The 13,103-nt window shown below is 49.7% G+C and overlaps 6 protein-coding genes across 6 annotated transcripts; all 6 read right to left on the reverse strand.

The window, feature by feature from the left end:
- Positions 1-974: 974 nt before the first annotated feature.
- Positions 975-3,497, reverse strand: LDX57_010454 (bifunctional terpene synthase/polyprenyl synthetase family protein; the record flags this gene model as incomplete). Its single annotated transcript, XM_046092205.1, has 8 exons — positions 975-1,295; positions 1,347-1,594; positions 1,642-1,805; positions 1,855-2,009; positions 2,061-2,730; positions 2,809-3,065; positions 3,118-3,146; positions 3,194-3,497. The coding sequence occupies 8 exons, from the start codon at positions 3,495-3,497 to the stop codon at positions 975-977; spliced, it is 2,148 nt and encodes a 715-aa protein (XP_045948183.1).
- Positions 2,809-4,945, reverse strand: LDX57_010455 (uncharacterized protein). Its single transcript, XM_046092206.1, has 3 exons — positions 3,194-4,945; positions 3,118-3,146; positions 2,809-3,065 (listed from the first exon to the last, which is right to left on the reverse strand). The coding sequence occupies exon 1, from the start codon at positions 4,908-4,910 to the stop codon at positions 3,831-3,833; it is 1,080 nt and encodes a 359-aa protein (XP_045948184.1). The 5' UTR covers positions 4,911-4,945; the 3' UTR covers positions 2,809-3,065; positions 3,118-3,146; positions 3,194-3,830.
- Positions 4,946-5,291: 346 nt separating this feature from the next.
- LDX57_010456 (cytochrome P450) lies at positions 5,292-7,259 on the reverse strand (the record flags this gene model as incomplete). Its single annotated transcript, XM_046092207.1, has 7 exons — positions 5,292-5,491; positions 5,549-5,650; positions 5,710-5,993; positions 6,057-6,178; positions 6,229-6,563; positions 6,626-6,808; positions 6,866-7,259. 7 exons carry the CDS (start codon positions 7,257-7,259, stop codon positions 5,292-5,294), a joined length of 1,620 nt encoding a protein of 539 aa, XP_045948185.1.
- Positions 7,260-7,961: 702 nt separating this feature from the next.
- LDX57_010457 (uncharacterized protein) lies at positions 7,962-9,539 on the reverse strand (the record flags this gene model as incomplete). Its single annotated transcript, XM_046092208.1, has 2 exons — positions 7,962-9,260; positions 9,327-9,539. 2 exons carry the CDS (start codon positions 9,537-9,539, stop codon positions 7,962-7,964), a joined length of 1,512 nt encoding a protein of 503 aa, XP_045948186.1.
- Positions 9,540-10,133: 594 nt separating this feature from the next.
- Positions 10,134-10,958, reverse strand: LDX57_010458 (alpha/beta hydrolase; the record flags this gene model as incomplete). The annotated part of the gene is made up of 2 exons (XM_046092209.1): positions 10,134-10,472; positions 10,548-10,958. The coding sequence occupies 2 exons, from the start codon at positions 10,956-10,958 to the stop codon at positions 10,134-10,136; spliced, it is 750 nt and encodes a 249-aa protein (XP_045948187.1).
- A 456-nt stretch (positions 10,959-11,414) lies between these two features.
- LDX57_010459 (uncharacterized protein) lies at positions 11,415-12,382 on the reverse strand (the record flags this gene model as incomplete). Its single annotated transcript, XM_046092210.1, has 2 exons — positions 11,415-12,161; positions 12,209-12,382. 2 exons carry the CDS (start codon positions 12,380-12,382, stop codon positions 11,415-11,417), a joined length of 921 nt encoding a protein of 306 aa, XP_045948188.1.
- Between the last annotated feature and the right edge of the window lie 721 nt (positions 12,383-13,103).

Below are 13,103 nucleotides of genomic sequence, written 5' to 3' on the forward strand. Positions count from 1 at the left end.
CAAATTTCACGAGTATCAAGATAACTGACGAATCGAACGATGTTTCATCGACCAGGCCGAGAGAAACACACAGTAAGCAGGAGAGGAGGGGAAGCGGGCGAAGCCAGGGGGTGAGCGAGAGGACAGAAGCGCTTTGGGCTTTGTGAGACTCGTGACCTCATCATGGATGTAAATGAAATACAAAGAAACAGGGGTGTACTTTTCAAAACCCAATCAACGTCAAACCAATCTGCGTCCATCAGGCCACATCGCCTGCGTCAGTGGCATCACCCGTCCCCTTAGGAGTGAATATTAAGGACCAAGGATTCAGAAGTCTCAGAGACACATCTATGGGCTCATATCACCACATCTCGGACGTCAAAACATAAAGATAACCCTCCCAAACCACTTGTCTACTTGCTGCTGCCGGGCCCATGACTTCTAACCCCACCGTGAAGCTTCTCCTAGACACTAACCCATGGAGGTACCTTACCCCAGATCCACCGTGGCGGCCGTCGTCTCCATTCAGAGTGGTACGTATCCATCGGGCGTAGTGGTGGGGGACGATTGGCTGTCATCGAGGTGGCTTGCAGATTGGCTGGCAACCCCGCTCGTATAGAACCAATGGGGGGTGCAAGAATGTCACACTGCAGGATACCCCGGATGCTTGGCAACCCCGCGCAATCCTTTGACGGAGGACCAGGACCTTTAGGGAGTGGGAATAGGGGATAGAGGGGGGTAAGATAATAGGGTGGAATGTGAGACTAACTAGATGTAGGCAGATAAGAGGGTGTAGGTACTTTTTATCATAGGGGGCTATGGTGATTTGTTTTGGTGGCAACATGATAGGATTGTTAATTAGATGGACCGCTAGGACCGTGGAAACACGGAATTGTCTCCATGCAGGCCTTGCAGGGATTCTTGGGGCTGAGCCCTACATGTTACCCGTCACATACTCCGTGTACCTATCTGCATCCCCCTCGTCATACGGTCGATCACAACTTCAACAGGAGGATCAAGCAGCGGAGTTTCTTGTTCGCTCCCATCTCGGCCTCGACAATGTCGAGAGTCGCCAGGATCGAATCGAAGAGTTGATTGAGAATGTCAAGCGTGTGCTCGAGGCTCCCTGCCCCCTTCATCTCCTTGAGTATGAACACCTTAGTCTCTTCTGAGACCTCCTCTCGTTGTCCCTCCTTGCCAAAGATAGGCAACCGGCGAAGGACATCTGCATTCGAGCTCTGCTGTAGTAGGTGGATGAGCGGGAAGGAGAATTTCCCCTCTGACAGATCATCGCAGAATCCCTTCTTGGCAGTATACTGATCGGTGTTTAGCACTGACTTTTCTTGGCGTAGGCGGTGATATCATACCTCTTCTGACGCTAGATTTTGATAGTCATCGCGGATTTGATAGTACCTTCCCATCAGTGTGATCAGATGCATGAGGTTATCGTTGCCCTGGGCATCCGCATCAGTCTGCATGAGCTGCAATGCCAGACGGAAGAAGCCGCCTGTTTTGTGGTCTATCATGACAAGATATTCGCTAACTGTCGGGCACCTGTTGTCGAATGTCCAGTTCAGATCCATGCCTTGGCCCAAGGTGAGAATCTCGAGTTCATCTGTGACAGTCAGCAGATCCCCTAATACCTTGAAGAGATATACTGACTTAACATGACGCTAAGACATCCGGGCCGCAAATTATTATGCACCAAAGCCGTCGCTTTCCCAAACAGATACGTCGCCGAGTTTACAGTCTGACTGAGTCCAAATTTGACATGTGCAGCTGGCAGACCCCGTCGCAGATGGGAGCCGTCTTCGATATCGTCTAGCCTGTCCGAAGTTTAGGTTTCTGCATGGAATGGACCCAGAGCAAGCCTACATTAGCGAGGAAGTAAAAAGCATTGTCATGATCTCCATGATCACGTCAAGAGAGTTGTCGGATACCTGAAACCACGGGCTCAGGCTTTTCAGAAACTTCGCGATGGTGTTCTTCCCTGGAAGAGCCTTCGTATAGATGTAGGGAATCATACAATTCTGGGACCATCAGCGACAGGGCGATAGACGGGAATATCGGGAGCAACATACATCTTCGGCACCGGACTTTTGAAATGGTGCAAGGATATCATAGTTGGAGCACGAGCGAAGATCATCATCGTCTTTTCTCTCATCATGCTGCCGACTGTCGTCGTACTGCGACAACGGAAACGTGCAAGAAAGCCCCCCCGGCGCTAGATACTTGTTGGACACAACAAGGGCAGCTGGATGTGCGTACCCCGTCAACATCAAGAACGGTCCCGCAGGGTTGGCGATCATTCCAGCCCGGGATTCCTTCGAATGTGCTGGTTCATCAACATGGTAGCGCCCTGACTGCGCCTGCCAGAAGTTACTGCCACCAATCGAGAGAATAAACAGCCCCATGTATGAACGGAGGTTCTCCGGTTTAGGCCCAGGGGAATCTTTCCACTCTTTATACCCATCTATGAGCTTCCTCTCGGCGGATAAGACTTCAGCCTTCACGATCTCCTTTGCCTCATCTTCCTCATAGCCATAGCTCTTCATGAGAAGTGCAATACCGTTATGGATATGGTCCACAGTCCCATTCGCCACATGGTTGTGATATTCTCTCTCAAAGCCATAGTAATCATTGGAGAGCGCCGTGCTGAGGTATCCGTATTCCAAGAGCTGCGAGACGGAGTTGCGCTCCTCGTCGGAGATACAGTGGCCTTGGAAGAGCATTGCTATATCGAATCCGATTCTGCAGTTAATTCAAGCATTGAGTCCATGATTAGCTCGTCCCGGCTTTGCGTAAGAGGAAGGAAACACACAAACTCACTTCGCCCCAATGCTATCCATTCGGACCCTTTTGAACGTTTCGAATGTCATCACAAGATCCGGCCGCACTGGTTGAGAGCTGATTGCAGCCATTACGGTTTTCAGAAAAGGCTCCTTGAGATCAGGCCGACCTTTGATAACAGGGTTCAAGAGCATGCCAGCTAGCTTTCCATTTCCATCCGAATCAATGTTTGGAGTTGCGCCCATTTTCCAGAAACTCAGGATAGCAAGTAGCAGGTCATCATAGATATTGCCTTGCTGGGATGTGGATTAGCTTGTCGTGCTCTAGAGAGGCAGTCTTGCCACCTACGCTCTTATGATCGAGAATGTCAATCTCATCTGATCTGATTAGCATCTTAATTAGAGCCTAAGGATGAGGATCTCACCGTCCAGTCGTAACAAGAGATCTAAAAACGGCCCAAGAAGGTGCACATTTTCTGGGGATAGCTCCGGCATGCCCCATTTGAGAAGATGGTCTTGCTTGGTTGTAGCGGGTTGGTCGAGAAAATTAGGCCGGTCTTTGGGTCGGAGTCGCAAGAACTCCGCTACTTCATCATGCACGACGCCGTAATGCTCATCGCTGAGGGTGGACTCTCGATAAGGCAGAATATTGAAGTAGCGAGGCGGTCGGGGCTCAGCTGGATCAGGAAGCCTGGAGTACCGGAAATGGGAATTTGGTAGAACCCACATGGTAGGACGATACAGAGACGAAAGTTGTAATTGTGAAGTGGGCAAAGATTTGAAGCCTTGTTTTCGGGATGCAAGTGAGCATTTTTGATGTTCTGGTGGTGACTGATAGGCACGAGAACGCTACGTTTAGCGCGGCATGAGACTGCCACTAGTGTTAGATGAACACAATCATTGGTCCAACGCATTTTGCAGCTGAAATTGGCTCCCTGTTTGCTGTTTGCACGGGTTGCGAGGCCATAATCGTCGGTTGATAATGATAGATCATATTAGTTATGAGTCGAATGCCACAAACAATACATTTTCCATACCCTTGCCTTGACAAACGAAAAGCAATCAAACCATTCGATCTGATTCTTCCGAGAATGCATCTTCCAGTAGCTGTCGGAGTCCCCGAAACTGCACATCCGAGAAGAATCGTTTTCTCTGCTCCTGAACCCTGTCCATCGGAACAGCACTCGCACCCATAACATTCCATTCATCCATATATGCAACCCCCCGCTCGGCGGGTCCCAGGGAGTCCTCAGTGCGCAACGTTTCGAGGATACTCTCCTTGGTCTTCTCCTTCAACTCAAACTTCCTCCCATAGAACTCCTCCGCAATTTGGATAGCCTCATTCCACGTCCCAACCTGTCCAACAACATACGTGTGCTTCTCCCAGCTCCCCCGAGGCGCATCTAGTAGCTTAACCAGAGCACGGGCAACGTCCCGAGCAGACGTCCATCCAATGGGTTCTTCACCAGTTCCCAATCTCATAGCAGTGAACGTATCGAGATCGAGAGGCCACACACCAGGAAGGGGCTTCATGTACGATCGGACCTTGGAAGTATCGAGGTCTCTAGGCAGCATGACTGGTTTCGCAGCCTCACTAGGTCCGCGAGTAGCCGGTTTGTAAGGAACAATGGTCGGATCGACTTTGTTGCCCTGGACGATGTAGTCCATGAACCAGCCACCATTCACAAGCGTCCATTCCACATCTCTCTCATCGGTGATCGACTCTCGAAACACACGATGCGTGGAGTTATAGAATCTCGGAAGATTGGGGAAACGATCAATATCGCCACCATAATCCGAGGGGACAAAGCGCTTACAAGTCTCGCTGTTCCGACAGGCCATTAACATGGCCTCATGTGCGGTGTTGTAGAATGCTGGGTCATTTGAGTGCAGGAACGAGAAGAGGGCAGTTGCTTTGGTTTGGTTCAAGATGGACTGGATAGAAGGAGCCGAGTAATCGGTGACGTGAAGCGAAATGTGAGGGTTGGAAGTGAACCATGGCCGGTTAGACAATGACCGAGTGAGCACTCCTATATGCGGAGGATTGGAGGGACTCGAAGCAACGAGCTCTTCAATCAGGTATTTGGCGACGTCGCTGGCGCCGGCGATGACGATGCTTTGCGTCGGGGTGGACACTGTCATGACGGGCGAGACTGGTCGAATCGCGTATTTATAGAAACTAGGGTTGGCAAATATAGTAGGTACATAAGACTCAAACGCTCTAGTAATTATATACTCGACAGGGGAGCATGTTTATCACGACGGAGACTTGCTTAGCAAAGGAGGAGTTCCGTTCCTCCGACTCTCTTGGCCCCTCGGAGACTTTCTCGCCTTATCTCCGTGTTTATCTCCGCCAAGGCCTCTGTACAAACCGATCCTCCGACGCCAAATAACTTCGCCAAGTCTGAAAGAGAACCTGCGGAGTTGAGCAATCACCAAGTTGTGTCTTGTAGGGAGAAAGCACCAACGATAGTTCCCTCTGTGCATTAAGCACGTTCACATATCTTCTTGAATAAGCAATTATCAAGCCCGAATTCCCTCTCGCCGCCGCCACACCAGCTGCAGTGGAGCAGTCATCAAGGTAAAGGTATCGCGCATTCCATCCAGGTATGCCTCTTCGCTCTGTCCAGGGGCCATGCTAACATCGTACCGGCTCAAGAGTTGTGCTGTGACACATCGCAGCTCCATGAGAGCGAGCCGTTTCCCGACACATGTGTATGCCCCTAATTGGCCTTGGTGTCAGTAGGATTGTAAGAAGCATTCAATTAGAAGGAATATACCAGAGTTGAAGGGAATAAACACGGATTTATTCTTGATTAAATGTGGCTCGGTGGTCCAACGGCTGGGGAGAAACTCTGTGGGACGCTCAAAGTTGCGTTCATCTAGAACATTCATTCAATAAGCATTGAGCTAAGACAGCTTCCGGGAAGAGAATGATTACCTCGGAATACTGTGTAATGTGGGATCTGCACATTGACATTCCCTGGTATATAGGTGTCTCCAATCTTCAATCCCTCCGGAGGAGTCTGGCGTTGTGTGCCTGATGGCAAAACAGGATGCAGCCTCAAGGTTTCGTTAATGGCAGCATCAAGAAGGTCAATTTGCGTGAGGTTATCATGTGAGAGATCGCTGAGCTTATCCAGTTCCAATTGTAACTGTTCTCTTAGACCTGGGTCTGTCGCAATGTGAAAGAAGAGGTTTGTCAACGTAGCGGCTGTGGTGTCACTGAAAGAAATCAGTTAACATCTTTGTTTTTTAAGATTCAGTCGCCCGTGGGATTCCTCTTACCTTCCAGCTACCACAATCAAGAAGGCATCGGCGCGAAGGTTGAGATTATCCTGCTTGGTCTTGGGACCATTCCGATAGTTCTCCAGTAGCCATGAGAATACATCGGGGCTCTCTGGCTCATTCTGTGATAATGTTATTGCAAGACCGTCATGATACCTGTATTTGTACTTACATCCATTCGATCTTTAACCTTCGCATCGACCCGATCCCAGAACCGTACATTTTCTCTATTGAGTCCGGGCGTTGACACAAAGAAAGGGAACAGCCATACCAGATGACCCAAGAGTCCAATGCTTTTCATAGTAGCATGGAGCGCATTCAAGAAGAAGGTATCCCCGCTGTTAAGCAGCATACCGAAGGATTTGCCAAAGGATAGATCTCCCATCACGTCAAACGCGTAATAATTGCACCACTTGGCCATATCGATACTAGTGTCAACATGATCTTCGATAACGTTGACTAATTGGCTGGCATATTTCGCGACACGCGATTCGTAAAGGTGCAATGCTGGAAGCAATAATCCTGGTTAATGATGAACTCGAAGAACGACTGAAACTGAGCGTTCGTACATTTACTATTCAAACCTCTGTCCCAAACTTTGCGACGACGCGCATGTACCTTCTTGTCTCGCTCAAGCTGTAAGGAGATGCGATCCCCAAGAATCGTATACCACGGCCCCTTGGAGACCAGAGCCTGCGGGCCATGAAGAGCAACAATAGCCTCGGGGTCTGTGATAGAAAGCTCGGTTGGAGCTTGGATTCAGTCAGCAAGATTGAACACGGTAATCGGACTCAATCAAGACCATGTACCTAGCCGCACGTAGTCACCAAACCTCTTATGAAGTTTTTCTGTCTCTGTATAAAATTGCAGCTTCTTGGCAGCGAGGAGAGTCGCATAGAGATTCGACAGTCTGGCAGAAAAAGGACCGGGAAAATTATGCAGTGGGTGTAAAAAGGCGCGATAGACGAGCATGCTCGCATATACTCCCAAGACATGCCAGAAAATGATGTGAACGGCCCATTGGCGCGGCAGGGAGACCCCGAATCCTTCGCCCCACTCGGATGCGAAAGCCAATATACTAGCAAACACATAGCTGAGAAAAATCGACGGTGCCTTTTCATCCCACTCGCCTTGTCGATAGAGGAGAACATGGGCGCCAACTCCGGTGGCTGCTCCCACCAGGGAGGGAGTGTAGGAAGGCATAAGTGCCCTTGCACGGAATGAGGGTCAGGTATTTGCTAGCGAAGTTGCCAGTTGCCCTTTGTTGTGATTGAACAAGGTTAAAGATAATTGTTTGTATTCCTGATTCAAGAAGATAAGTTGAAGAGATTGATGTGCGAAGAAAGAAAGTCCCCATAGAGTTTCATCCTTTAAATTGCTATTGAGGGGTAGGCTTGGCAATATGCACCGCGCTGATCCACAGGCCTCTAGTATAACCAGCCAGACATCGTCGGAAATCATAGCCGACGCGGAGATATAAGTCGGGATATATAGTGTATTCTTCTTCCAATCAGGCCCTCTGCTTAGATTTCATGAGGTTTCAGCCCCAACAAAGAAGCTGGAGAGTCCTCAAAATGCAAATAAGAGACAGAAAGCGGAAGAGGAATCTACAGGTCGAAGGGGCTGGAATGCAAGGATAGCGTTATGCTTATAAGCGTACTATCTTGCTTTATGATATCACATTAACGAGCTATTGCAACATGTTTCTAATACTTCGTATTTCTCGTCTCATCAGTCGGGCTAATCTGTGGCCTCCATGCCGATTTCCAGCAAACCTTCCGTGACCGATTCGTTAAAAGGATATGTTTGTTAAAAGATTCTTCTCTTTCTCATGTTAATCGTGGGTAAAGCACGGTTTTCGCGCTTGGACCATATTAATAAGAGAATCAATGATCAATTTCACAGTTAACAACCGAAGCTCGCATAGGCGTCCTCGATCTCTCTTCTATATAACATCTTCGAAGCGCGTCTTTGCGGATAGCCCTTCACGCCCCTGGGTAGCGGTCTGCTAGGCTCGACGAAGATGACACCACTACTGCAGATGCGCCCCTTGACCGGCGAGAAAGCGTTCGCCTGCTCTACCCACCCCCAGATGATCTTCAACCACGACTCCCCTTGTCCCTGTCCGCTTGTCCCATCCCCATCTCCATGAACCCGCTCATGCAGCTCAACCAACACCGGCATACCACCATCTCTCTCCTCGCACACAACCGCCCCCTTAACAACTGCACAGGACTCCAAAACAACCTCCATATCTCTCGGCAGAAAATGCCCCGCACTATCCGACTCTGTCCAATCATCCGTCCGACCACAGTACCGCCATAAATCCGCTTTCTGCGGATCCGGATGTCTCCGAAAAAGATCCTTCATCGGATACTCATGCATGTCGGGGAACATGTAAAAAGCACTCTGCCCTATATTCTTGTCATCCCTGAGAATGACTAACTCGTGAAGGTCGTGCCCCACAGACCGGAATTCATGTGGCACCACTACGTCGAATTTCAGATATGCCCAGTCCTCGGGGTCTTGGGTGACGTGGATCGGGAAGACATTGGCTTCCGAGGACCCGTAGACGACAACCAGATGCGAGAGGTCTCGAAGACGGTCGAGGTACGATGGGCTGGCGCATGTGGCGCGAAGGTTTTTCGGACTCACGATCACGGATCGGACGTCGCCGTGTTGAATGATGCCGTCGAGCACATCTGCTGTGACGGGCCCTGCGCTGGAGACGGGGAGAACCACGGTGAGATTGTAAACTAGGTTGATACCGAGAAGGGTGTAGAAGCCTGCTGCAATGGTCATGGGTGCGAGATATGCGACGCGCTGGTCTCGCCAGTGAGCGAAGTTCACGGATACCGGGCCTTCGGCGAAGATATACATGAGTGCCTGTTGGTTTATTGTGGCGTGTGTCATGATGATGGGCTTTGCGGCACCTGTGGTGGCAGAGGTGTGGATTGCTGCGAAGGGAGTTTGGAGCACTTCATCTAGGGTTTTGTTGTAGGGGTATACTCGGACAGGAACGTCTGAGTCTGAGAGCCAGAAGTCGAGTGTTGGCGTCATGATAGCCTTCAGGTGTAGCTGGTTGGATAGAATCAATTTTGCCTTGGGAGATCCGGGCGCAGGATGCAGGAGATATTGACAGTTTGTCTTCTCGATAAGAGATACATGTGTGTCCAAGCCTGCTGCCGGGTGGCAAGTCAAAGTCTAATATCGTATGTTAGTCTTCAATGCTGGGACAGTCCAACAGAGCAACAAGGACAGTGAACATACAATATATCCTGTCTTTACGGCTGCCACTGCTAACACCATGTACGATAGGTCCTGCGGGGCAACATAATGCAATGCATCGAAGCTCGAGCTTCGCGATCCGAGGGTTTCGACGATCCACCAAGCGGCCCGATTCACGGCGCGCGCGAACTCACCATAGGAGACGTCGCGGTATCCCGCACTCGCATCATGACTATCGCATGGGATTGACACCATAGACTGGTGTGGGTGCAGATCAGCGAGCTCATCGAGGAGTGCTGGGATGGGTGTCCTGCGGCAGGAATGTTGGAAGTGTTCTGCGACCCAGGATGGAGTGGAGCCTATGCCCTATAGCTTTCTGGATCCACAGCCGGTAAAAGGTGCGCCATCCTTTCTCCTTTATCTGGATCAATATTGACACTGATTGCTCCATAGACGCGGCGATTTATTTCTTCCGCCATATCCTTCATAATTGGTCCGATAGCATTTGCCTGAAGATTCTCAAGAATACTATTTCAGCTATGGCGCCCACCTCTCGGGTTCTCATAGTTGATATGATCATACCAAGCCAAAATCCATCACAGTACATATCTTTCATCGACATCAGTATGATGGCCTTTGGGGGAATGGAACGCACTGATGCTCAGTGGCGGGGTTTACTTGGGTTGGCTGGATTGGAGGTTACGAGACTTGAGCCCATGGATCCGTCATCGACAATGTCGGACTATATCATTGAGGCAGTTCTGGTTTAGTTTATATGCTGGCTCTGCTGAAGCGGTACCAGCAGCATCTCCTTACTCTAGATAGATCACACCACGTAACTTAGTTCCACTAGAGTTTCTCCCCAGCCTGTCTCCTCACATAGTCCACAACCACGTCAGGAACAACCAGCCAGGGCGTATGAGCAGTCTTGACCTTCTCTGTCTCAATCCGAGCTCCCTTGTTACGCGCGCTTTCCACCATCAACTCCTGGACAAACAAGGGGATTGCCCTATCCTCTTCGCACAGTAAATAAGACGCAGGAATCTGAAGATACGCGGCGCTGGTAGCAGGCGAATTCTTCGTCGCCCAGGCATGCGGCCGAAGAGTCTTAGCCCATTCCTGACCGTCGGGAACGTCGTGAAAGAAGAGAGTGAAGGGGTCGCTGGCAGAGACAGTTCGGTTTTCCTTCTATCCACCATTATTAGTGGACTCTCATTAAGCCTTACCACCGCGTATCTCTAAATACGCATAGTGGGTACTCACGTCACGAATATACCAATCCGGCGGGGTGCCTCCGAAAGCACCGATCAGGCTCTGTCCCACATCTGGAATAAAGGCTGAGATAAACACCAATTTGACCACGCCTCCTTTCTTGCCCTCTTTCTCGCGGTCGGACTTGCTGAGGCCGTCGAGGGCGCTGTTCACGGGCAACCCCGACCAGCTGTGCGAGACGACAACCACATCCTTGCCGTCATTGGCCTCCGCCTCGACGAGGGATCGGACGGTCTCAATGTCCGGCTGGAGGTCCTCCACCGCAGGTGTCTGCTGGATAGAGGGGAAGGCGACCGTGTGGCTGGTGTAGCCGTGGGCATTCAGCTTCTCGATAATGGGGTTGAAAGCCGTGGGAGGGTACCAGGCACCCGGGGCAAAAATGAGACTCGGTTTGACGGTCATTTTCAATGCTATCTGTAAGATCGGCAAGGAGAATAAGAAAGACAAGACAATTTGGGGATGGAAAGGTATATCCGGCCGAGGGGCTTAGATTAAATGCAATTTCTCCCATTCTTCGTTGACTGGGATGGGGTAACATGGCTTCATTTTAGCGATACCGCTAGTATACTAGTCGTATGGTCGGGGTCACGCCAATCTAGTGCACGAGAGACTGGAAGGAAACTTTAGGGGGCCGACCGGGGTAGAACTGATATGAAACACTAGCACGGCGGTCGCAATGAAGTTAGGAGAGGTAGAGGGCCGATGCAAGAACTAGATATACATACCTAGTCGACCCCGTGATGAAAATGACTTGTAACATATCAAATGACCACATCTTGCCCTACTCAGTTAGATTGGATGTTCTACTGAATGGTACAGCATAGTAATGGGGCAGTTGCGCTTATAAGCAAGTGAGCATCATGCTGCATAGTATTCATGATTCCAAATAAAAGGCCGCCAATATTTTCGGCTGCGGTCGTCCAATTGCACAGGTTGTCCAAGCTTAGCCATCAAACTTTTCAGCGCGGATATATCCTCCTTGCTCGCGTCAAGCTTTCCATCATCATCCTCGTAGTCTATATCTCGATCGGTGTCTTCATATATTCTTTTGTTCATGTAAGGGCCGCCTGGGTGCCCCTCACAAAAGACCATGTAGCTATTCTGAAAGCCGATATCTATGGCTGTCTCCGTCTCAAACGGTTGGTCATCCTTTTCCCCACAACTTACGGAATTGCCGAGTCGGAAATGCTGTAATTGTGGGAGACTTTGCTCGAATGCCCTCAGGTAATCATGCCACCGTGTTCCGTACGAAGCATATCCCACAGTGTTCTCGAGCTTGGGGTGGGACTTGAAGCCATTTACACCAAGCAGTGTTTGCTCCTTCTTGGAGACCGCAACCTCGTATAGAATAGGACAGTTGTCCAGGTACAGCTCCTGGAGAGTACTCCCGTGTGAAAGAATCAAATCAAGCTGACAATCGTGTACAAACGTGTACTTTCCGAGGGCCAGAGTTTTGAGGCGCGGAAAATGGAAATCTAGAATATCACACTTGGGGTAAAAGCCGAAGTACAGATTGGAGTAGATTGTAAGGTGTTCTAGTCTCGATGCCGTTGGTTCCAACCAGAAGGTCGAGAGGTTAGGGAAGAAATTGAACACGTCCTCTCTCTGCAAGTAGAGTGAGCAATATAGGCGGCATTGGGAAGGAACCGTACCTCAAAAGGATCGTTCGGATAAAATTGATTTGTAATATTGAGGCGAAGCGAGACAATCTTTCTCAAGACCTTTGTGATGTTTGCCACAGTAGTAGGATGCGTTGGGATGATGTTCTGTAGATTTTGGATTGCCAATTCCCGGAGAGGTCGGCGAAGAGAGGCAAGCACAGACATTGTATTATGTATTACTACGTCGCGCATGCCAGCGGTTTGCCATGCATCCGGATTAGATTTGTCTTCTGCACTGCAGTCATAATGAAAGCGCAGGACAGCGCTTTTCAAGCGAGGAAGCGCGCTGAGACGATGGACGAGTCGCCAGAATGATCGTGGGATATCTTCCGGGTATATTTGCCTGTCCATAATTTCGTAGTCAGCTTGTTCGTCTGAGTTGATCTCACTTTCTGTGTAGCTGTTGGGGCCATCGTTTTGCAGGTGTGTATCTGCATTCCAGGGGGAAAATGGATCATCATCCATATCAATGGTGTCTATATAAATCTTCGCAACCGAACCAGCCAGACCTGAGTCATTCAATATTCTCCGGAAGTTTCCAGAAGTTTGCTTGAATGGGGAGACTCGTGCTGTTCGAAATGTTGAAGTTCGACCAACTTCGCCGAGGAGACCATTAGTGAGACGTAGTTTCTTCCGCGATTGCTGGTCGAGAAGTGAGAATATGTGGTGGAGGATCTCGATGGGAAGCGATAATAGCCCCATCATGTTGAATTCTTCTCGACAGGTGATCGAGTTAGTAGTGACCCGTCGGGGTTATTGAATTTCGAATTTGTGATTTTATGATCAAGGCCACAGCGACTCCTAAACCTAGGGAATGACTACGGAGTAGGTCACATTGACTCATATCGGTTAATTAGTGTGCTTGGCGGGAACCTTGTCCGGCTAA

This window comes from Aspergillus melleus (assembly GCF_016097325.1).
Source record: "Aspergillus melleus strain CBS 546.65 chromosome Unknown contig6, whole genome shotgun sequence".
In the NCBI taxonomy this organism is placed as follows: domain Eukaryota; kingdom Fungi; phylum Ascomycota; class Eurotiomycetes; order Eurotiales; family Aspergillaceae; genus Aspergillus; species Aspergillus melleus.